Source organism: Saccoglossus kowalevskii, chromosome 1 (genome assembly GCF_978046115.1).
Source record: "Saccoglossus kowalevskii chromosome 1, keSacKowa6.1, whole genome shotgun sequence".
Classification (NCBI taxonomy): Eukaryota; Metazoa; Hemichordata; class Enteropneusta; family Harrimaniidae; genus Saccoglossus; species Saccoglossus kowalevskii.
This window is the reverse complement of record NC_140641.1, coordinates 24,765,430-24,792,007: the sequence shown is the minus strand read 5'-3', so window position 1 is coordinate 24,792,007 and position 26,578 is coordinate 24,765,430. Positions and strand designations below refer to the sequence as shown.

Sequence of the window (26,578 nt, the reverse complement as noted above, 5' to 3'; positions counted from 1 at the left end):
TGGCATTCAAGATAAAGTAGCATGGGTACCATGAAAAACAAGATGGCCACCAGTCGACCATATTTGTTTGAATCGTGTGAAAATATGACGTGCACCTATAACCCAATATGTATGATCATCATACCAACTTTGATCCAAATCAGCACAGTCATCTCCGAGATACTGCTGGGGACACGTTTAGGTATCAGAAATAGCAAATTTTACATCCAAAATGGTCGCCAGTTGGCCATTTTTTTCTCCGATCATAAAGTAGCTTGACGCGCATATGTAAGACATTATGCATTGTCTCCATGTAAAGTTTGAATAAAATTCATCAATAGGTGGCCGAGATATAGCTCCGGACGCACGCACGTACGTACGGACGGACTGGTCCGACAGAACAAACCCAAATTAATAGTCCCTGTTTTCGAACTTCGTCCGAACGGGAACTAATAATACATATACTTCAGAGTATAACCTAAGTTTGTAATTTCTTACCTAATTGCTTAAATAACATTGCTACAGTACTTCTTGATATGGGCATGGTGGCACAAAGAGGAGGCTGTAAACTCTGTCGGTCACCCGCACCAATGGAAAAACGAACCTAAGAAATGGGAAAATAAAAACAAATGTACAAAGGGCTAAAATGTAAACTGTATTGATGCAATTCATACTGTGAAGTGGATGACAATACAATGAAGAGAACCAGGTGGGACTGCGTATGATCATAATAGGTTACACCAGAGGTTCATTACTTGGGGTTTGCAACGCGCACAGTACTGTATGGTGACATCATGTCAAGATCCCATTCAAGTCTCATCTCGTAGATAGCGAGACTGATGTTACAACCTTCTGACATGACATATATCAATGTTCAAGGTTTGTAATAAAACAATAAAACATGTCTCACCACTATCATAGTGAAAAAATATAATACATCGAAAGTGTACAGAACATATAGTTATCGTAATCCGTCATATTATGTGCAGCTATTTTGATCCACTTCAACTTCCCAGTATCCGAGTTACCTTGGGTATGCGCATTGAGTCGGGAAAGCATATGCGAGAGTGAGATTGAAACGGAATCTTGGTATCATGTCACGCTACTTGCAAACCCAAAGTAATGTACCTCTGGTTACACGTATAATACATGGCAGGCACACTCACAATACTCAAGTATGACGTGCAAGAACATGTGTGCATGCAATATTCAGGATTGATCTCTGATTTAACAATCATTTGATGTAACAGAATAGTGAGCGTTATTTCTGCAATGGCTCACTAAACACATAGCATTGTGACTTGGAATCAATTTAGATGTGTAGGCTTAATTATACAAATGAGAGTAAACTTACCTGTGGCCCTCCCGGTGGAGGCACATATACACTGCCTAATATATTAGCAACTAAGGTTTCAATTTCTACGTTCATTGATTCTATATACACAGTATAAATTATTCCTAAACAATTCTGTAAAAAAAAGAAATCAAAATATTTAAATATTCTTCTATAGATGGAGGCATGATAAATAATTTTGATACTTTTTTATTTATTAGAAGTGTATCTTGGGGTTCTATTGTGTGCATGAAGTCATTAACTTAAAGACAGTTTGAGTCAAATTCAATTTTGAATTGTATGCTAATAATAGGTTAAAGCGTGGTGGTCATCGCCCACGCATGTGCAAGATGTCTCATATAAACAAAGATGGCGACTTTGACTGTTGCGCACACCAACAAGTACAAACTGAACAGTTACCAAGCTTCAATTAGGTAATCTTTTTTGGTAATTGGAAGGTATCGAAAAAGTCGCCGGCGGTAATTAGTACAAGTGACGCCCAGGTCAAAACTCGTACTCAAGATTTCATTAGAAAAGCACATTGGATTGTGGAAAAATCAATGTTTATTAACACAAATGTTGCACACATGCGGCGCTACAACTACCACCCTTTAATGATGATGTACAACACGAATATCAGGACGTTCATAACTAACGTTGGAACAGTGAAAATGGTAAATATCAGTACAATGTGTCAATAACATTTCTGCACAAATTCTGATCAAGGTTGTTGCACTTATCGATTAATCACGGATTTCATATCCTTACCCTAAAATGTTCAAAGTAATCTAATCTTGAAATTAATGCTATACTCTTGGGTTGAAACATCAACGTATGCTGCACGAGTGCTCCATCTTCCTCAGACTCCACGTCGTCTGGTTTCTTGGGTGTCATGCTAACAGTCTCGTGGAAAGTGAGACAAGCGCAATAATGTCTATCAGCCTCAATGTCCGTAAGAACAGATACAAAGAATGTCGGTTGTGTCCGCTGTGATGATAGGTCCCAACCTCCCGGTTGACAAAACTGAAAAATGAAAATGATGGTCAGCTGATAACACAGTATGTAGTACGTACATGTACGGTGTTCATAATGATTTGAAATTCAGGAGAATGTGCATAAGCTTGAACACTACAAGTTTTCCTGTCAATTTGTTGGTGCAGCATTTTGCACATTTTTACCAAAATTTCTATAATGCCATACTTGGTCTATTAAAAGCACATATAAAGAATATAAACATGAAAGAATTGAGTTGCATATTGAATAATTAACATACAATTTATTTTCCACTACGAACACACCTGTAATGAACATAAAACATGTGCACTACTAATTGAGCAAATACAGTAGACATAATTTTTCATAACATGTACCAGTCTTGACCAAAGTTTTTTTTGGAAAAAATTCGTAAAAAAATTGTACATATTTATTTTGAGAAAGATGACAAAAATTAACTATGGCATTCTGATAAAGTGATAAACCAGTGCTGATCTTAAAACCAAAAACAGATCAATAATACTGTCAGTTACTGATCGCAGTTTCTCCATACCACATATGCAGAAACTATTGTCAGTAGCTTTTTACATACATGTAGATGCCTTCCCATTCTAAGATAGATTACCAATATAAACACGACCAAATGCTGAATTTAAAGTTGTCGGATTTAAGCTGTTTATAACGGCTCACATTAAACACACTTACCAATTCCAAGCCTTGGTGGAATGGTACATCTTCCCAGTCTTTCTCTGGAAATCTCTGTAGTATTTTACCATTACCAGAACCACTCCCTGGAGGAGAAAAAGAGACAAACAACAATGATTAAATAAGTACCACAGCATACAACAGGACACCTGTAGATTTTAAACTTAAGGTTTCCCTCAAAAGTCTCATTCATATGAAGTGACTGAATGTTGACCTGTGACATATTAACTCAACCCCCTAGAAGGTGTGCAGCCACAGGTAGAATTTGAATTTACTAATGAGTGACTGGGTTGGTACAACTACCACAATGCTACCAGTGATTCTGAGTCACCATCATTCTGATTTTGTAAATGTACATGCAGCCAGCCAATCACCAAAGTAAATGTACATGTAGCCAGCCAATCACCAATGTAGCCAGCCAATCACCAACGTACATGTACATGTAGCCAGCCAATCACCAATGTAGCCAGCCAATCACCAACGTACATGTACATGTAGCCAGCTAATCACCAATGTAGCCAGCTAATCACCAATGTAGCCAGCCAATCACCAACGTACATGTAGCCAGCTAATCACCAATGTAGCCAGCCAATCACCAATGTAGCCAGCCAATCACCAATGTAGCCAGCCAATCACCAATGTAGCCAGCCAATCACCAATGTAGCCAGCCAATCACCAATGCAGCCAGCCAATCACCAAAGTAAATGTGCATGTACATGTAGCCATCCAATCACCAATGCAGCCATCCAATCACCAATGTAGCCAGCTAATCACCAATGTAGCCAGCCAATCACCAATGTAGCCAGCCAATCACCAATGTAGCCAGCCAATCACCAATGTAGCCAGCCAATCACCAATGTAGCCAGCCAATCACCAATGTAGCCAGCCAATCACCAATGCAGCCAGCCAATCACCAAAGTAAATGTGCATGTACATGTAGCCATCCAATCACCAATGCAGCCATCCAATCACCAATGTAGCCAGCCAATCACCAATGTAGCCAGCCAATCGCCAATGTAGCCAGCCAATCACCAATGTAGCCAGCCAATCACCAATGTAGCCAGCCAATCACCAATGTAGCCAGCCAATCACCAATGTAGCCAGCCAATCACCAATGTAGCCAGCCAATCACCAATGTAGCCAGCCAATCACCAATGTAGCCAGCCAACATTTTCTGCTTTCAAAAATCACTATTTCTAGTTACGTCATTTGAAATCTTCTTGCGTCAGTGACATATCAAAATTGTTTAGAAGGCAGACTGTTGCTCTGTTAGTAGTACATAATACGCTTATATAAATGTCAGAGGTGTGCTAATGGTTAAACTAATCTTAAGATAAATTTTAATAATTCAGTATAAGTTCATAAAATGAGTTTATGTCTACTTCTATTACAGATCTTGTGCTTCAAATAGAGTATAAACTTTGAAAAAAGTATAAATACTCAATAATAAAAATATATATTTAATCCGAATTTTGAAACAAGTATTAATTTAATTTACAACTGTGACTATCATAGTACTGATTGTATGACTAATTTATAGTGGTTACTTGCACCTGTGTTTCAAGATTTCTTTAAAAAGCAATGGTAGATAAACTACCTTTAGTTAATTATTTATAATAAACAGACTTGCTATATTTATGTAAAGATTTTCAAACATTAGCAGACTGTGTGTTAGTACCCTGAATTTGAATTGCCATGCCTCAACGCCCTCCAGCCATGCACTGCCAGTGAAAGTTCCATGGTGAATCGCAAATACTACAGACAATTTACCAATCAACAAGGGGTGGGTGGGAGAGTTGGATGTGATGTGGGGAGGGTTGGGTTGTAAATGGTTACTCATAAGAAAAAATATATTACAGATAGGATAGGATTTTTATTGAATTTCTCGATAAAAATAATGTGTATGATGACAATCAAACTAGACGTGAATATTATATGAAATAAATGCAGCATTGTACTTCAGTTTACTGTTGAGTACAGCTACTTTTTCAAAATCAAAGAAGCTATAAATCAAGAAGGAATGCGTACAGGAATGTATTGGCAATAAACCAATAAGTAGGTCACCTGTGCAATGAATGGAATGGCACTTCACACTGTATAGTGAGATTGAACTATTATGGCTGTCTACTTAAAGGTTAAAAGTAATTTAAAGCTTTAATTTAATACAGTTGAAAAGCCAGCTATGGAGAATCAAGTCACAGTGATATACAAGATTGTAACTGATTGGCTACACAACATTATCACCCTAAACCAATCAGAAAGCTGCTTGTTTGTTGACAGTTTTTTTCAATTAATATCTTGTAAGTTTCGACTCAACTTGCTATAAACAGTGTAGCTTGTCATACTAAAACCATGTCAAACCTCTCAGGGTAGAGGTAAATTTCAAATAGTTGATAGTATGGATTGGACAATATCAAAATTTGAATACTGAAAGTTTGACTACATCAAGGGTGATGTACTTCACTGAGGCATCTAAGGCAATAGGTGAATTTTTACAGTGCGACATCTTACATAATTAACGCATTGTCAAGGTAACACAAAATGACAAAAATTGTACTCAATAGCCGGCCAGAACAAAAGATTTTATTTTAATCACATTGGGGTGCTCTATTTCTTTTTGTAATTTATTTGATTCAAGGTTTCACTGAGCAAAACGGTAATGCTTTTAAAATTGCCAGCATTTTTACTAGTTAGTACATGTAAAATACATCCTTAAAGATCCAGTTGATCAATCAATTTGAGATACCAAAGCAACGGATTAAGACATGTGCAAGTAATAGCTACCAGGAAGCCAATGAAAGATGCAACATTGATGTACCAATTACACCAACTATTCAAACAGCATAACAAGTCACCCCTGGGAATGAATTTAGGAAATTGAAACAATTCCGCAATCGTCAATCAAATCGAAGTATGCTGAGCACTTACATGGGGTCAAAGAGATATTTCTTGCCTTCAAATCATGTGCTAGACGAGCCAAGCAGCAGTGTACTTTTCTATGGTGACTCGCTAGGTCTAAAACGTTATGCAGAAGTGGGGAGGGTAGTTCTTATTTTCGCCTTAACAGCATGATTTTAAATTAAAACACAATACTGTCGAATATACTTTATTTTCGCTACTTACGCTGAAAGAATGATTCAGTGAAAATAATATTATAGTTTTCTGAAGAGAATATCAAAATAATTTCATGTAACTAACACTAATTTAATAAATTGAACCAACACAGTACACATGTACCACAAATCAGTTAACAACAAATTCTGCCTTCTGAACAAGTACATTTGCCAACCACAATTTTTCACACAATCTGGCATTCGGCTGTGATAGAGAAACAAACAATGAATTCACTATTTCTCAACATTTTATTACGACTCACAGCTAACTACGTATATGTACACTGAAAAACAAACATAACCAAACGCTGAATGGAACGGTTCATCACACAAGGCAGTCTGGGTTACAGTGTGGTTGCTATTCACAGGTTATGGTTGTGCATATGCACAATACGAGATTACGAGATCTTACTAAAAATAAAAAAAATTACGTAATGATAGAATGCAGAACAGCGTGTGAAACAGATCATAGCGTGGACAATATGCGTAAGCGCTAACAACATTTTCAACGCCAACTGCGTTATTTGAATGTGACTTTTCTATGATTTGTAATTAATCCAAAGGTAGTCTTATTGTTTTTCTAAAGCCCAAATTTGTCTCAGATGCCTTCATGCGTAATTAATTTTATTACCTTATGATGTCATTTGAAGCAAACACTATTACAGATATAAACTAATTTTATTCCACTTCCTTAATTTTGTCCTTGACATTTTCCAATACATATACAATGTAGCTTGTTGACCCTCACTGGACAGCACCAAAACACGATATTAGACATATAATGTAGTACTGCACTTGACACTAGTCAGTAGGCAGACTTTTGTTCACCGACATAAAGATGACTCCCCAGATGTACATACATGTTTACAGTATACTGTAGAATACTTTATTTTCGCTGAAGGGATGATTCCGTGAAAATAGAATCCAGCGAATATACTTTTGTTCCTATATTTCACATTAAACTCATCAAAAATCAGTGAAAATAAATTCCATACAAAACGCCCAAAAAGGTTTTTCAGCGATAATGAATTCCAGTGAAAATAAAGTATTCCACAGTAACACAAATACATGCACAAAGCATGGCAGCCATGACAGCGAGGAAAAAAAAATGACAAATATGACCACATGTACATTACATGTATTAATATTTAAACGCATGGGAAATTGAATACTGTGGAATACTTTATTTTTGCTGGAATTAATTTTCGCTGAAAAGGCTTTTTGGGCATTTTGTATGGAATTTATTTTCACTGATTTTTGATGAGTTTAATGTGAAATATAGGAAAAAAAGTATATTTGCTGGATTTTATTTTCACGGAATCATCCTTTGAGCGAAAATAGCGAAAATAAATTCCAAGCGAAAATAAAGTATTCTACAGTACTCCAAGATAGGAGATAATTTTAGGGTTTACACATGTAGAATGTAATCTATAATTCAAAACATGGCACTGCGGGTCAGAGGTGAACAATTTTGAGAAAGAATCAAGAATTAAGTTTCCATGGTGACAAGCATTTAATTTCAGTGTCACCACACGTCCATTGTATGCTATATTTGTCTGCAGGTTTTGAAATGTACTGGTAAATGTAGTACACCAAACCCATACTGTGTTGATTTATTTATTTGTTCACATGACTTTATACAGTTTATTACAGTTTAACGACCTGTACTATAAGTCTTTCCTTTGATGACAGCCAATATTGCGAACATACATGCACATAAATCTGTTCTCACTCAACTGTTTTTGTATGAGAATATTTACATCAATGGTAATCTCAAACATTGTTGGCATGTGTTCATGTACATCACTATCATTATATGTCAAACCATGTTTAACAAGCCATGCATGGCACAGTCCCCGTTAGTTATCAAATTCTTAGATATATAGTTTTGTTTATAGTAATATAGCTGGAATATAACTATGTCAGGAATATGATTTTGATGATTTTTTAGCACAAAAATGGCCACCATTCGGCCATTTTTAATAGAATCGTCAAACCAATATATCTGTATATCTATGACATGATCTATAATGAATATTTAAAATTTGAACATAATCAGTCAAAGCAAGTCAGAGATATGGCACTAGAACCACATTCATTAAAACAAAATGGCCACCAGTCGACCATTTTGAATCTTATCTGAAAAACAAAATGATGTGCATCAAGGTCCTATAATGTGTAACGTATATACCAATTTTGAACAAAATCCATCTGTAAACAGCCGAAAAATGCTTGATTTCGATGATTTTTAGCACAAAAATGGCCGCCATTAGGCCATCTTGAATCAGGTCGAGAAACAAATTGACATGCATACGTATAATATCATGTATGATGTATGTGTAAAGTTTGATTGTGATTGGTCCAGGCATTTCTAAGATACAGGTCCGGACGCACGCACGGACATATGCGTGCATGCACAGACACACAGAGGTCAAAACATAAGTCCCCGTTTTCGGACTGCGAAATGAGGATAGGGATTAATGGGCAGGACAGCACAGTACAGACATTTCTTTAGAGGTCAATGAATTACTATATTTATATTTACAAACAGGAATTTCATATTAAAATTGTAATGTAACCCCCTCCCTCCTCACCCAGTAATTAACCTCTCCTGAAAGTGATGTAGTTTGTTTAATCGGTGATGAAAATAAACACACTCAAACATTTAATATAGAGTATAATAATATGTACTAAATCTTAAAATGTATTAAAATCAATTAAAATTAATGAGATGTAATACATTTTCAAGAGAGGAAAAATTAAGCACTAACATAAATTTTACTGGCATTCATTTACAGTGACAGTAAAAAAAAAAAAAAAATGAAATCTACATGTATCTAAAGTGATCCCATTTTCAACTTCATCACTGTACACTCTTATAAATAGAACAAGCCTTAAATAAAACAAAATATTCTCAGTGCTTTTGGCACACTGCTAGCTACATGTATACAATCTCTATAGATTTATATATACATGGAGGAATGATTTGTGCGTATATGTACGTTCAACATGTACCTCGCCAGGACAGACAGACAGACATGTGCTCAGTCAGCCATGCACTTAACATAAATATTGGGTTAGTGATTGTTACACATAATATGGAAAAAAATACCAAACAAGTGTTGGGATCAGATCTGTATCTTACTTTACTATAGAACAAACTATTCAAAGAAGCTAGAATGTAAATAGACCTTCTCGTACCTAGATGACATTATTTTAGTTTAAACCAGGGTTTTACCAAGATATCATAGGAGTACGAGCAGTATATACGGGTAGTACAGTTCAAAACTTGATTACAAAATGGTAGCCTTGCATTAATGTACGTTTGCACATGGAGCTAAAATAAGCTCCATGGTTTGCACAATACTAGCTCAGCTTAACACAAGGCTAGCAATTGTTAGCGCACAGCAAACAAGTCAGGGCATTAGAATATTCAGCGTTAATTGCCATGACTTTGAATCTATTGTTCATATTCAAATTAGTTTCACAGTGCTCTACAACAGTCATATTTTTGAGATTTTGTACAGTATGTTTAAAAATATTATGTTAAAAACAGTTTCAGGAACGCTGCAGAAAAAGTTACACAAGTAAGCTGCATATATGTACCAAACTGAACATGTATCAGTATTCTTCTAGGGTGGGCCACAGCTTTTAACAATCCTTATTGGACAGAAAAATAAACCACTCCACCCCTTTTTTTCGTAAGCATGCTTGGACCATGATTTGAATTTTGTGTTGTATTGTTTTATTCAGATGGCTCCCAATGTTATAGTTCAAAACACAATACGTATACGTGTACAAGTATATATAAACAAATACTGTAAAGGGAGTAATTATTCACTGGGTTTTAATTTAGCTTATTTCGCTGACTGGAAAACTGAATGCGCTAAATTAAAACCCAGTGAATATGTAAAATTTAGCATAGAACACATTGTCTAAATAATAAAACAGTGAATTTAAAACCCACTGAATATGCCTGAAATGGTAAATCAGCGAAATTTTAACCCAGTGAAAATTAGTCATTTTACAGTATATAGTGTACATGTACATTTGAAAGGACACAAACTTAGGTCATATCCAGGAAACAACCAATTAATTTAGCATAATAATTAACATGTGCTTCCATACCATAATTTTCTTGTTACATTGAAATATTTTCTGGCTGAACACTACTGGAGAGGAGTTTCGATACAGTTGGAGGAATTGTTGTATACCGGTATATGGTATGTACATGTATAGCACAGATAAAGAGATAATTCTCATCTTAACCTTTTCCCCACCAGTATACCTAAATTTGTCTGCACTATTTTGATATATTCTTCAATATTTCCTTGTGGCATGTTGATCAAAATAGACTTTACATATTTTTTAGAATTATTCTCTGAAATTTCAGAGCTCTATCATAAATGGAACATGCTTGAAACAGCTTTTAAAATTAACAACCAGCATTGTTGTAATGACTAAGTTTGCATGTATTTAAAATACCAGTAATTAATAAATCATCATGCAGTCAGGTATGAAATAATTTTGAAACATCTTTAGATTCTTTTTAATCATCTACAGTTCATTTCATTTCAAATGAACAAAACAAACAATCTTTGTGAAAAATCAAATAATTTAAAAAACATTTAAAAGAAAAAAAAAAGTCGCTGTTCTGTTGTGTTTTATTCTACATTTTTCAAACAAAATTAATTGGTATTCTTTTTATTTCTTCAGAGTACTCATTTGTATCTCCAATGATGGATTTATGTACTTAGCAGTCAGCTGACCACATGAAGGTTGCATCTAACCACGGTTTTAGAAACTGTGATCTAACGTAACATCAATTTTTATTTAGTGTTTTCATAAAATATATAAGTTTTATATGGTTTAAGCGAATTTTTTATGAAAATAATCAGTGTGAATTTTACTTCCTGAAAACATCTACTTTATCCTTAACAGGTAAAACGAGTAAAAAACTAATCTAGTAAAAGAAAAAAAAAGCAGGCAATGAATAAGCCAGCGGCAGCAAGCCTACTGTAATGTAAAATTACTTTGAAGCGATAGTGACAACGATTAAAAATAATACTGAAATGTCTGCATTCAGTGAATGTAGAGATGTCTTGTAAAGTAATCAATAACAACCCTGGCAAGCATACAGCCATACAAATCAGAACAATATGAAGGGCGTTCCAGACGCTTTCTCATTACAGATAGATTGTACATTGAAGATTATTGTAAAGATTTTCTTTTTATCCAAATAGTTTGAAAAATGCAAGTCTTGTAAATTTTTGCTCAGAGAATAAATCTTTTCCACTTCACATACACATTTTTTATTGATGAACAAAACGGAAATGTATTTTAAAATTGTATTTTAAAAATTTTACTAGCACCAAACTGCTATGTAGTGTAGGTAGTTTTTTCAGGTGACAAACATGCATGACAACATGTAGCTATTGTCATCACGAAAGAATAGGGCATGCATCCACAATCTAACACTACCTAATACTTTGTGATCCAAGACAATATGGGTGACGAGATATACAGTTTATATCTTTCTGTGGACGGCATAGAGAATTATACAAGCTGTGCTGGACATGTTGAATGATTAGAATACACATGGTACTTATAGTAATACTAGGCTATTTCATGACAATTATTTATGTTATACTATTGACGCAGTCAATGTGAAAACAACATCAATATTATTCAATACATTGCAAAATAAAATCTGGTTATCATCCTTTCAGAAACAAAACAAAAAACAATAAATTATGTACATATAGTACTTTCAAATAATCTGACAAATATCAATCACGGAACCAGCACACCTAATTTAGACACTGCCTATTCCTAGGAGTGGAGCTGTACATCACAGATCCCACTACATTGCTAAGGATATGCACCACTGTACCGTCTTATTTCTATGGGCTCTGTATGAGCTGCTGTGGAACACTGGCTGAAGAGTCAGTGAAAACAGCTAAAGTCAAGCAACAAGACAAACTCAACTTGAAGTAATTCTGAGCAACCAAATGTATAAATGTTGTACATGCAGGGCTAGCGTAATCTTGTTACACCAACAAGTACAGTTTTCTGAGTTTTCGGCCTTTGTTTTCAAAATACCTCAAGAGGCAAGATGGTATATACATGTACTCTATACTGAATAGGCTATTTTGCAATGACACACAATTCACACTTCGTTCAAATGTAAGAGCTTAGAAATAAAAACAAATATCAATAAATTTCTTATGGACATATTCGGTGAATGGTCTTTTAACAAATGCTACGTTCACGTTATGGGATTTCGACAAGTCGTGAAATTGTTAATCATTTGTGTTTGCAGAGGGATTACAGCAGTTGCGCTCGTGTTAGTCGAAGACCACTTAGAATCCACTCGGCTTGTGACGAAATCATGCGCTCATTCTTAGAACTGTTATTCGACCCAAACATAGAAAACGATATGCATAAGATGATAATAATAATTGCTATATTGAAATTATATCCATTTGCTTTTATGGTATTTATTACGAGTCACCGTGCACATGAATGGCAAAGAAGATTCGGAAAACAATTATTTTTTCGTGTCGATGTAGCATTGAAAGAAAAAAATCAGTACATAAATATGCGTCGCTGATGACGGTTTGTATTCATTTCATTCATTACTCCAGCAACCGACCACATCTAGCACATCAAACTTCTCTCCATGGTCATGTCATACTAGTATAAATCAGTATATGTTCTCTTAAATTCCTCACAAGGATTTGATTTCTGTTTGTGCCGCGCATTCAGGCAGCAAATCTTGGCACGTGTTGACTCGGTCTCGACCATTCACACACAAACACACATTTCGCCACTATCTCTAAGGTGAACACCACTATACTTACACATAATGAGAAAAATAGTGAGATCAAAAGATGGATTCATTGTCAATAATATTTTAAGATGTCACGAACGATAAAGTTTATCCTTATAATTATCACAGTTTAATGTTTTGTTATTAGCTACAGGCTACTTTGTTCATAGTTAACATTCCTTGACCAGGAGAAGATGTACTGTACCGTGCAGGGTTTGTGCTAGTGTCTTGGCAAGACGAGTCCCACTTACAAAATTTTAAGAAATAGAAATTTGACCTTGGATAACTTTATTAGAGATTGGACCCCAGCTTGCCTAAAAACTGGGTCCCTCTTCAATAATTGGAGTCCGGGAAGCAAAATATGGGGTTAACGTAATCCCTGGCTTATGAATACATTAATTCAAATGAAATCAAATCATTCTAGTGTATGTACGATATACCTATACCGATATACTGACATACCTAGTCAGCTACACTGTACTGGCATATTATTTCTGAGTACTGCCAAAGAAACAGATACCAAGGTCAGACAAATTCCCATGGAAACCAACCAGGATACAATCATCTGCTTTTCATCAATACCATTTAAACCCCCTAGTAAAGTGATGGATGTTAAAGTCATCATCCTTACAGACAAGACATTCCAATAAATCATAGAATGGACCAACAAGCTGTCCTATTTTTAGGTCAATGAAAAAAAAAAAGGCAGTCTGCTTATTTTTAAATGGGCGAGATATGGGTCTCATATCAACAGAGATGGCAACTTTGACTGACCATGCAAAAGTTACCAAGCATTTAATATGATGATTTTATTTTATTTTAGGTGATTGTTAGGTATTGAAGGAGTCACCAGCAGTAATTAGTACATGTCATGTCCAGATCAAAACTCATACCTGTGACTTCTATTAGAAGAGCGCATTGGATTGTGGGAAAATCAATGTTTCTTATTTAACACAAATGTTACACAAGCTTTCAATGGCAACATTCATATTTTAAAATTTGCAACCTTCCCTGCATCCCTTATTGTTTACTATTGGTATTACTGCACTATAATACATGTACAAAAAACAAACATGTACTTTTATTAATTTTAACTGTTTATTTTTAATGACTCCCTATTAATGTTTGGCAAAATATGATAATGGGCTGGTCTTTATTCAAGTTTATTGACATTCACAGTAGGGAGCATCCATTATGGAGAATGATAGAGCTTGACCTCAATATTGAGGTGAAACCAGAGACTACAAGAACAGTACAATATATCCATGACAGCTGTGTCAATGACAGGCAGGCGGCCTCACAAGACATTCCAGTGACTTACACTGAACTGAAGACATTTTATTTTACTACCAGTATTTGTTTACATCAAGGAACACCTACCCTTGTTGTGATGAATTTAAGGCTATGTAATTACACTTGTGTATGCATATTCATAGGGGGTAAACCACTTTCCCAGCGATAGCCATATCTCAGTGTTTAGTTTGGGTCACTAAAAATATCAATTGCAGAAGACAGAATTGAAACTGCTGCTCAGAACCCAGAGAGGATGTACAAGGTCAACTAGGTCACCAAAGAGCGAAGCTACTATTTGATTACATGGGAACATGTTACCTCTTAGTACTATTACAGATATTGTAGAATGAAATGTGTCAACACACAGAGAAGCCACTCCTACCTAAATAGTCGTAATAAAGATTCTGTTGAGACTTATACTCGGTAATACCTAAAATACTACCAGTGAAAATTGTACTCCAGTCTATCAGGCTCAGTGTTTACCATTTTGATAGTACATAGTGCAGTAGCCATTGCATGAATGTATATATAAATATACATGTATATATATATATATATATATATATAACTTGTCAAATAGAAGCAATGATTGGTTAAATAACATCCATTGTTATACACCATATGATGTGATTTTCTGTGACTGGAATGACTAATTAGGGAATGGGACAAGAAAGCAGGGTTGTTTTTAAATTGGGTATGTATGTGTACATTGTAATAGGATAATTGTGTGTCACAGGCCTTCTCTTTGTACTACTCCATAGTTTATCGTACTCTAGTTGCCGAGTTGAATGAGACTGGTTCGATAACGCACCAGCAGGGATGATGGCCAATTAATTGTAGAGTAGGGTTCAGTTAGGGCACTCTCAGCGCAAGCTTTCATTGAAGTGATATGTTTTGATGTCATTTCTTAAGCAGAAATACACTACAGAAACCTAGCAAGCATGACGAGGAAGATGATTCTCCATGGAAGAAAGAGATTCCCTTAGTAGTATATCATACAGGTGATACATTTCCCTATTTTGCCTGATACATATTAAGGTGGTCTATTGAAAAAAAGAGGAAATAACTGTGCCATACCTCGTAACCTGTCTCTGAGAAATGTTTATGCACGTGTTCAATTGTTAGATATTATAGTAATGTTTAACCTGAATAGACCATTATGGGCAGACAGACATTATTAAAAAAAAGTTTGATTGAAATAGACCGAGTCATCTTTGAGAAGTGGTTGCATATTAGGAGCTAGCAAATTTGACTACAACCCATCAAAATATCCAAGCAACTTTAACATTAGGAATTGTCTACCACATTATCTGTCTACAAAGGTTACTGTGCTAACTTCAAACAAAGAAGATGGCAAAACGAAACGAGAAAAGACTCTTTAGTTTAGATGGTAAGCGGCTTATGGAGGACACATATCACTAGCACAATAGACTTAATTCATTCGGTGAATACCACCCCTCCGGCATAAATTATACAGATGTATGAGTCATCAGTAGCTAAACCTACCAGATGCTACAACACAATAAATAACGTGACAAAAGTAACAGTGGAAAATGGATACTCCCAGGAAAAAAATGCCGGTACTATGAGCTAAACAGCTTGTTTCAGCTCTAATACCAGTAAATGTTGAACCCAGACAAATAAATGGCCACGTATTGAATGATAAGTACTTGAGTCATTCAATGTAACAGCAAGGCAACATTTCAACTAACTACATTAAAGCTGCGATGTGGAACAATTAATAGTTTCATTTACACACATAAAATGATAATATGTGTCAATCAGATGTGAGTGCCCCAGAGAGAGAGAGAGATAGATGGCCCATATGAGTTTCAGTGCAACCACAGATGACAGATTACACTAACCTTGTCTATTACTATCTCACTCCTTGAGTTGTTAGTGTTCCATTCATGTGATTATTGACATGTAGGAGATAGAGAATACTATAAAGTATAGAATGTACATGTTGTAAGTGCATCTACATTACCATGTACCGTATTTGCTCTATTAGTAGCACTTTATGTACCTGTACATATATGTTGACAGAGATGCACATGTCCACTGTCAATCTACTGTAAAATACTTTATTTTAGCTAGAATTAATTTTTGCTGAAAAGACTTTTTGGGTGTTTTTTACGACATTTATCTTCCCTGATTTTTGAAAAGTTGAATGTACAATATAGGAAAAAGGCTATATTCGCTGGACTTTATTTTTTACTGATTTATTCATTTTGCAAAAAAAAAATAGCGAAAAATAATTCCAAGCGAAAAAAAAAGTATTTTACAGTAAGTTAAATTATTACAATAATCCATACATGTTATGTTTGGTGCTTCTGTTTGGAGACACATGTATGCATGAAATAGAGCAAAGTCAGTACTGGACTTCCGCTGTAGGTCAATACATATACCGGTACATGCTAAAATAGTAGTTATTATAACACAGCATATTCAGATTCTGTGCCATGATTGGTTAATACATGGTCACATGGAGTTAAATAGAATTACGCTATCGCTCGGACAACATGAACTAAATTAAAATTATGTCATTTTGGGGATGAGTTTGAAGGACAACATGTATATTTTAAGATGGGAATAAATAACAAATATTTTCAGTTTTGAGTCATGTGATCACAAAACTAGCACCACATAGATGATCACTATGTCCATGCAGTGGTGGGCGCAATGAGCAATTGGTAAAAGTGGTCACTGACACTAACACAGGTCCACCTAGTATAAGGTAAATAAATGTGATAGCATAATGTTTTACACATAAGCATTGGACACAGACAACTTTAGAGATTAAAGCGTGGTAGTCGTCAATAAACAATGTATTTTACACGCGTTGTATACGTCGCTATGAGTCCCATATCGAACGGGACGCGGCACGACGACTGCCACCCTTTAATCTACTATAACCTGAATGCATATCGGTATACAAAGAGAAGTCGTCAGGAAACGAACCTGTAATCTTGATACGGCTAACAGAACTATCTTCAATTGAAATAATTATCTATTCCTAGCATACGTGTGCAGTCGAATGTCAATTATCCAAACACTGATTATTCAGAATACACTGCCGTTCAGTAATTAATCGATTAATTGTGATTGATTATCTGCACCATTAAATATTCAAAAGAATATAGCAGTGTCCGTAGATGTCAGATAACTGAGGCTCAACCGTATACACGAATGTAAAAACCGTTAACATTAAAACAATGAATCTGTTAATAAAATATTCACACTATTGCCAGAAAATAACATTTTTCATTAACAGTAACAAGTCATGTCAAGGAAATGTACACAGATATGAATTCTATTATCTATGCAAATTTACCCACTTATTCTAGCAGTCCCTGCAGTGTTTATTTCAATTGGTGAGCCTTGGTTGTGTATGGCATGTTTAGAAGCCCAGCTTTTAACAGAATGATAATCAACACTACGTTTATACACTGCTTGTAATGATATTACAAAGATGCCCCCTAGGTGAAGAGTGAGTTGTATATTCTGTATACCGTGACGCATGTCTCCACTACTGAATAATGCAGGACTGATACCTTTCATATGTATGAAGTAACGTCTGACCTAAAAAAGCTTGTACAAGGGAATACCCAAATAGCTTTGTATTTCAAATAAATGAATCTATTGGTCCCTTATGATCACATGGATACAATAGACGTAGACAAACAGCTCAACTGACACTACATGTATACAATCACAGGTACGAAGGCTAGAGAGTGATGCCAAGCTCTGAAAATAATCAGGAATTATATACATACTGTATACATATATTGTACAAAAGATGTGCACACACACACATGTACAATAATTCGTCTATTTAATAAACACAATGACATCCCTCATTTTTCACCTTTATTGCACTCTTGCATGTACCAAATCTATAACAGTTCGCATCCTGAGACACATGGAGGACCACGCTGGACAATAAAGGCATTTAAGCACACTTGATTGTGTTGTCACTATAAACAGAACCCTATCTACTGATTTGTCCATATAAAATTATACCTTTTACAAATACAATGTATTGCATCAAGTAACATCTTGATTATTCATTTCTACAAGCGTATGCATTCAGGAGACAGACCTTAATATTTTACATGCACGCAGCGTACTTGCCCGAAAGTGCATGGATTGTTGCAAGTTGTAGCGATACATGTGAAGTTAAATTGGATGTGTCTGAAAAAGACATCTAGTATCGCTCTACTGCAATGTTGTTAATGATAGTCTTTCTTAAGCAAACTCCTTATCAGGCCTCTAGCAGAAATCTAAACCATTAATATAATACAAGGAGTGTCTAGCCACATCTCACTGTCAAAACAATACATTAGAGGTCATCCATCCATCCATCACTCAGTTTGCATGAATTTACTGTAACATAACAGCAACATTTTTTTTAGAGTCAATTCTTGCCATGGTAACATCATTATTGGTTCTTAAAACTGAAAACCATTTTCATCAAACAACTAACTGTGACATCAATATAAACTAAATCAATATACGAGAAAAAAATCATAATTTTTTTCATACATGTACATCATTACATGTATCAAATTAATCAGCAATACACAACATATACATGTATGTACAATAACTAACAGAGATGAGACTGAGCTGGAAGAGATGAGACTGAGCTGGAAGAGAGGTGAGTGAGCATAGGGACTATTTTAAGAACAGTTAATAGGGCAACTAGGCAGATGAGACACTTGACCTGTAGGATCAACGCTACCGAGATCGGATGAAATTCAATCTAATTTAAAGGAGAATTCCAAACATTTTTACTTGGCAGTAAACAGAAATATTCTCTGTTCAGACTGTAAGAATCACACAAAGGACTAGTGACAATCATGCCAACCAACCAGTAGTGACTTGTGGTTATTTTCTTATCCAGGTGTAAAATTTATGTCATTGAACACTGACATGCAATCCTCCTCCAACACTTTGTACCAGGACCAGCCCATACCGGTACATTGCATCTTCACTCCCACCTTCCAAACCTTTCACTTTCACCTATCTTACCAAACTGAATGCCCTTACCCCCTTCTCCATAAGTAAACTCTAAAGTATCAATTAAAATTCCTCTCATTTTTATTATCTGGTTTGTCTTGTTCTTAACTTACATACTGAGAGCAGCTGTTCTATAAATATTAGGGTTACTGTGTGCTATTGCTAACACAAAATAAACACATTTAAAATCTCTGCTTTCATACATGTATGTTTATATAAAGTGCTAAGTTCATGTACATACACCTGGTTGGACCAGGTTAGTTCTATGGTACATTATGAAACCATCATTGAACCAGGTTTTCTATATATATACATCTGGTTCTATGGTACGGTGTGTAACCATCATTGGACCGGGTTAACCATACACCAGAACATACAACTGGTTCCAAGGTATGGTGAGTCATACATGAAGGAGCAGGTTAATCATGTATCGGTACATACATCTGGTTCTGTGGTACGGTGTGTAACCATCATTAGACCAGGTTAGCTGTATACATACTTCTTGTTCTATGTTCCAGTATGTAACACACAATGGACCAGGTTGGTCATAAATCGGTACATACATCTGGTTCTATGTTACCGTGTGTAACCATCATTGTACATGGTTTATAAAACGAACTACTAGTACCATACTACTACTTTGTAAGTAGACAATGAAATAAAACAGCATAGCACTAAAGCAATGATTAACAATCCTAATTAGTGGCACATGTGAGCATGCCTGCTGGTGTGTTGATAGGTTTGAGTGTGCACAGTGTGCATGCAATTTAGACAACACATACAATTACAACAACTAAAACATGCACAGGAGCCACATCATCTACTTTGATAATTTTACTGTTCTACAAAATTAAAACCACTCGGATCAAAACAAATAAACATTTTATTACATTACAGTATTTAAAAACATTGAAATGTAATGTACATCATGTCATTGATGGGGAGGGGGGGGGTCTCACAAATTTGACGAGAGACATTAATTACCAGTGTTATATAGTGGCTATTAGAAACAGACAGACAGACTGTTGATTGGTTTACATCTATGTACTATGAAACAATTATTCACAGAGGCACTGTAATAGGCATTCTAAAAACACATACAAACAATTCTATTATTAGTATTTCATGCTATGGCATGGCATGCACATGAGACAAGCTACACTCTGAGTAGCTGTTTGTGGGAAATATGCAGAACATTTTTTGGGAAAGGTACTATGAAAAACGCTTTAATTCTCAAAAGACAAGTCGTGGTAACTTCATGTAATTAATGAATTTCATTGGATTATAATTACGAACATTTCAGGCAGCAACATAACGTTTTTATGTAAATATCATTCAAGATGCCTCTCCACCCCCCCACCCCCACCCCACACACACACACACGAGCTGAAAAAAAAAATTATCATCCAAGGTATGGGTTGCTGATAAGCCCTATCTCTGGAAGGCACTTCAAATCGAGTACTGGTCATTTCCTCAGTTATATATATCTACAGTATAGAGTGAATAGATAAACCAATGACACACAGAGACAGGATTGCTATGGTAACTACATACTAATAAGGTGCCACAAATGTTACAGTTATAATGTCAAAGTCAAAGAAGCCATTTTATTTTTCGTTTTTTTTTTTTTTTTGAGCGCTCAAGCAGCAAAGACATTGCATGCCATCAATGAGTTCAGCGACTGGGTAATAAATCGAGTCAAATTTACGAGCATCTGAAGTCCCATATTAGAAAAAGCGTATATACATAAGAGGAAATGCAGAGACAATAACGTAAACTACAGTGACCTCAAGTGAACTTTCACCTTTCACAGTGACCTCTAAGCATCTCTGAAGATGTACAGCTAATAAATAAGCATCAACACCATATACATGTACACTGGAAAAATGCTTAATTTGAAATTGAGTACATTCCGCTCGTTGACTTTAAAGGTTTGGTAAATCATGCTAAGCCCAATTAGCATCGCAAGTTTGCTAATCATATGTTTTCACGATCACTGGAGTGGAGTTTCGAAATGTTGGGAGTCCTGCCTGGGGGTGCCAGTCTGTAAACCTGGGGCGCTGGTCTGTCAATGTCTTCCTAGTCTTCATTATTTTCTTTTATGCATTCTGCACACAAAATTGCTAGGTTTGCAAAAAGTCAGATTGAATAATACCCATTGAAAATGCCAGGGGGTTTGCAGTCCAACGTCAGATTTCGTAGCACACTATCAAATACCTGTATACAGGGCAAATGACACAAGCCCACAACATCTATGTATGTACACTGTGGCTAGCTGCTACAACAGACGCAGAGTGCTGCTGATAACGTGTATAAATAAAATGGATATTCAGGGAGGATACTTGGCAACCGCTACATGTATCATTGTGAGAGGTCAGGAGAAGGACAGGCACTGACAAACAAACAGTACAGGGTGTGGCGTGAACACAACCTACAATGTATATGTACAGTACTTCCTGCTCCGACACCATAAAAAGTATACGTTGTAGATTATGATTCATTGCAACATACATCGCGAATCTCAAAACATAAATTTACAACATAACGAGTGAATACCGAGGCAGATATGCGAACATTTTAAATATTACTGTTAGGTGTTATTTATTATAATTATACATTCCCTCACTGGACTATATAAAATATAAAACACAACACTCCCAATGGGAATATGTCAATGCACTACATGTATTTATGTTTTTAATTTATTCATTACTATTTTTTCCTTGATATTTTAAAGTCATGAAGAATGCTGACAATTAATGTTGTGTGTCATCCATGTCACATTTTTAGATGATTATACACATGGTTGGCTGAGGTATTTATGAGCCAGGACACATGGTGCAAATACATTGAAATTAGTGAATGGGGATATCACACATGCCTCACCACCATTAGAAATGTTTAATTCACCCAGATCAAAATTACTGTGTTTGCTCTACTAGAAGCATATCTTCAATAGAAGCACATGTAAATTAAAAATCCATTTGTTGTATATTGAAACAATTGAATCATTAAACTATTACTTATGTTTACCATGATAAAAACAACTCAGTAATTTACCTAAGCATTACAAATAATGCAGTATTGATGAAATACCATGCCAAACATAAATTGATCAGTATCGTTTTGGAATTGTTGACAACGACAAATGTAACAGGAAATTACCAAGTACATATGTTTCTGTAGAAGAATGGTTTCCTTGTTACCGTGGCCAATTCAAATACCTTGAGGAAACCACCTTGGACCTGCGCATTTCACAGTTTACCAGCCCTAGCTGTAAGCACATGTAAGCAGTGGCATGTGTGAAATACTGCAGCTACCTGCAGGACTGTTACTGCGTTGTTGTAGAGGTCAGATGACTTTATTCCCCTCACAATTTGCTTGTTTTAAAACCCTAATTCAACATCACCACCCTCAATGTCCATAATTCTTTCTCCTATTTACTCATGGTAGAACACATAATCCTCAACCCTTAACATTACAACAGCTGTGATGAAGCTAAATGGATACCAAGGACTGTTTCAAAGTGAATAAATCAACACACATGAACTGTTCCTTATTGATGACACTGACAATTACTTCTGGCAAGTTTTAGCTTCAGGCACAATATAGATCATGGATACAGACAGCTGTATTCAATTATTGCGAAAACCAACCGTAACAATTCAATATTTGTAGCCTTTGGGTGTTTCATTTTGCCTCAAAGCATCCAGAAAAAAAATCCACTACAGACAAACGTGCCAATTAGCACTAAATTACACGCCTGATAAACATATTTTGTTTAACCCGTTAAAACTAGACGTATCGCTCACCAAATTTTTTTTAAATGTTGCACCAAGACCTAAACTCAATGGGAAATTATAGAAAAATAAATAAAAATGCCTGTAATTTTGCATCAAGTTTATCGCATTCTGAGGATTCTAAATTATACGGCAAATATGCGGATGTTTTGGATAGGTCCACCAAACAAAAGAATCATGACCCACAGGAATTCAGGATGTAACTTGTAAGTGTGTTTCTGGGTAGATGTGTGTATGTGCCATTTATTAAAATAAAACTATGTTAATAATCTTCCCATCATCAAACTGGCAAGCATTAAAAATTAATACAATATCAAAACACAATGAATATAAATAGAAAATGAAAATGACAGCAAAAATGAATGAATCTGTTCTTGTGTACTTTTATTTTTGACTGCGTTTATGAAGGGGATCTCAGTTGAAATAACCCAGCCATACTCTAATTTGTTTGTTGATAAAAACAGTGGGTATATTTAGTGGGAATTAATTATTCATGACATCAATGTCAACTAGTCCAATCAGAATAATAAAAACCATTAGGTGATGAGCAAATTTACATAACACTATAAATCATTTGCATAATATTCAATCAGATATTTTTAACGCAACTGTTCTGGTGCGAAGGTGAGAGCAAGACTGTCCTTTCATCGAGCACCCTTAACGAAAGGTACTGCTTTCTACGTTCTAGCAAGTAGACAACAGAAGATGAAACGACTTGAAATAATTCATTAACTGAAGCTTTTCCCAGAATTCTCATTGTATTATATCCGCCACAATAGATTCATTACAATATACACGATATCAGTCAATGACCTTTTTACAGCGTACATGTAGCTATTAATGTACCCATGATCTCATCCGTCTGCATTGTTGATATTCATATTTATTGGAATAGTATGATCATATTGGCAGGTTTTCCTGGAGATACGATGTCATGACGATATTTAAATCTATATGTATTGAGTTATTTTTGTTGCTATACGCAGCAGCTAGCATTGATGCATTCCAAGATGTTATCCCACCCAGGAATTGTTGTTGTTGGAAACTCTGGTTTGTGAATAAAGTAATAGAGGTAAATATTGCCTTGGTTCATTACAGAATAGAACCCTGGCTTGACAGGAATAGTTTGGAGTTCACTTGTTGCCACGTTACGAAGTGTGTACCAGGACAGAAAAGGGTGAGGTGATTTTATAACCAGTCATTCAAAAAGTTGCCTCAGTTTTTCACAAGTTGAATAGACATAAGGGCATGTTGCTTTTAAAAAATATCTTACTAAAATAAGTATGAATGTTATAAATTAGATTTCGCCCAACTTCATTGTTCATATTTTCAATAAATTTATGAACATTTCATGAACTTTCAAAAGATAATATTAACACCTACGTGTACAATATGAATCAACATGTTTGGTATAAAAAGTGAAACTGGTTTTTTACACATGTAGTATTGTAAAATACCTAGTACAGAATTTAAATTAAGTTTAGGAATAAAATAGCAAACATACTTTATGTTATACGACCTGCATATAAAAAGATCATGCTTGTATTAAATTACAATATTTCAATGTAGCCCATAGAAAGGTACAATGTAACTGATATCATCAATTCAAAGAAATTCTATCAATTTATAAATGGCCCAATGTGAAATTGCTTTAATTGGTAACAATTATATAATTAACATTACATGTACTACAATGCGAAAACAAAATTAAAAGACAGGAAATATAAATTTTGAATTTTATCGTGTGTTGCATTTTTTGGGAGGTGGGGGGTGGGGGGTGGGGGTGGGGGGTGGTGGTGGGTTATCAGTGCCAGATAAAATTGATACTAGTATTACATAAGTGTGACAGTGAGATAACCCGTGTATGTCAGTCTAAGTAGTGTTAACAAAATGTAGTCAAGTTATTATTAATGCCAGTATGATATCTCATTCTGTAATCTATGACTGTCACAATATATGACTTTCAGATAAAGCAAAAGATAATAGCAGCTTTACTGAGACAATTAATTCTAGAGAAAATATCAAAACCGTACTGAGTATGTATGTCTGAAAACGTCAATTGTCTTCGCGCACAAATTACAATTCGTAATCATCTTGACATCAATGGTCAGAAAGTTCTATAAATAGCCTTCAAGGCCACCTTCATATAATAAATCCCTGTGTTGTTAAAAGCTATGGACATTCAAGTTATCATTTGCTGGGTGGTTTAATAATTCCTTTTTATGGATTCAGTTCACTGCATACCATTCTCAAATAAAGCATATGGCTTCTGATTCTGACGTCTGCGAAATCATACGTATCTTGCTATCAAATAATACTTCTATTTTAATGAATCAAAACAAAATATAGAAATGACTGTGAAAACTTTAATTTCACATAGAATTTTTTTTTACAGATTTCACTGGGATCCTTAAATAGAAGCAGTCAATCTCAGGGATTTCACCATCGGAATATCCAGGGATCATTGTTCATGCTCTATTTTTGTTTTTAGTTGTTAATTTAACCTAGTGAGTAAATTTTAGCAAAAAAACATGCACAATACAATGGTATGGCATGGCACTATACCAGTAATGATCTGTTCTTCCTCTGAGATTAAGAGTTGTTATATATAATAATCAAAACTTCCTAAATATTTTATTAACGTTCTTATTTATTTATCTCCTTATTTATTTACGGTCTTAGGTGAATGACTTCCTCTATATTCTGTATTGGGAGGTAACCTTTAATGTGTGTTGTATTGTTTTAGAAAACAAAACGACGTGGGTTTTTTTGTGTTTCCTGGATATTTACTAGCTTCCCAAACCCAAACAATTACAACAATGACACGCGACAGTCTGTCCTTACCCGCCCGACCTTTAAAATGTCATCAGTCAATTTCAGTAGGTACAATAGTTGAAATGTTGGGAAGGGTGAGTAGTATTCAATAATTGGTAGACTTTATGGAAGATCCAGTAAATTTTATGATGAGCAAAATATATAGAGAGTGCTACTACTGCCGTCTGTACCGGTTAGATCTAACAATGACACCACGACCAACCACGGAACCAGCTGATTTCAACGACAGTAATAGGGGCCGGGGGAATTTTACGTGCTGTTCTCGGTGTGTTATTATGAATATAAATCGTCCTCGGAACACAATATCAACTCTACGAGATGCATACTACACTTGGCACGATGCGCACAGAGATATCGGGAATTGGACACCCGCAATGTGGTGATACTGGTCAATGTGATGTTATTCTAAACCAAACGATAGAATGACTGCGAGTCCGAGGAGGGGCCTCAAAACATTCTAGAAAACAAGCAAACATACTGTAGGATCTGTTGAATAACCTATACTCACGTTCTTTGTCGTGGTCATATCCCACAATAACGAAGTAGTCTGCCAGGCGGGACATCTTAATACCGTATATTTCCACAGGACATTTTCTAACGAGTTTCAATTCCTACATTTTACACGGCCGCCATTTTGGATTCCAGGATATCCTCAACTGCGCAGTGTTGTGCG

At 35.4% G+C, this 26,578-nt stretch overlaps 1 protein-coding gene across 6 annotated transcripts in view; it reads right to left on the bottom strand.

Annotated features, from left to right (window-relative positions):
• Positions 1-26,550, bottom strand: part of LOC102802858 (myotubularin-related protein 13-like) — a 69,876-nt gene extending 43,326 nt beyond the window's left edge. For all 6 annotated transcript variants that reach the window (XM_085499921.1, XM_085499936.1, XM_085499926.1 and 3 more), the window contains exons 1-5: positions 26,414-26,550; positions 3,011-3,096; positions 2,081-2,335; positions 1,334-1,447; positions 478-583 (exon numbers count right to left, since the gene is read on the bottom strand). In XM_085499921.1, coding sequence (XP_085356047.1) covers positions 478-583; positions 1,334-1,447; positions 2,081-2,335; positions 3,011-3,096; positions 26,414-26,468 — 616 coding nt within the window. In that variant the 5' untranslated portion in view covers positions 26,469-26,550. The remainder of the gene's footprint in view (positions 1-477; positions 584-1,333; positions 1,448-2,080; positions 2,336-3,010; positions 3,097-26,413) is intronic.
• Between the last annotated feature and the right edge of the window lie 28 nt (positions 26,551-26,578).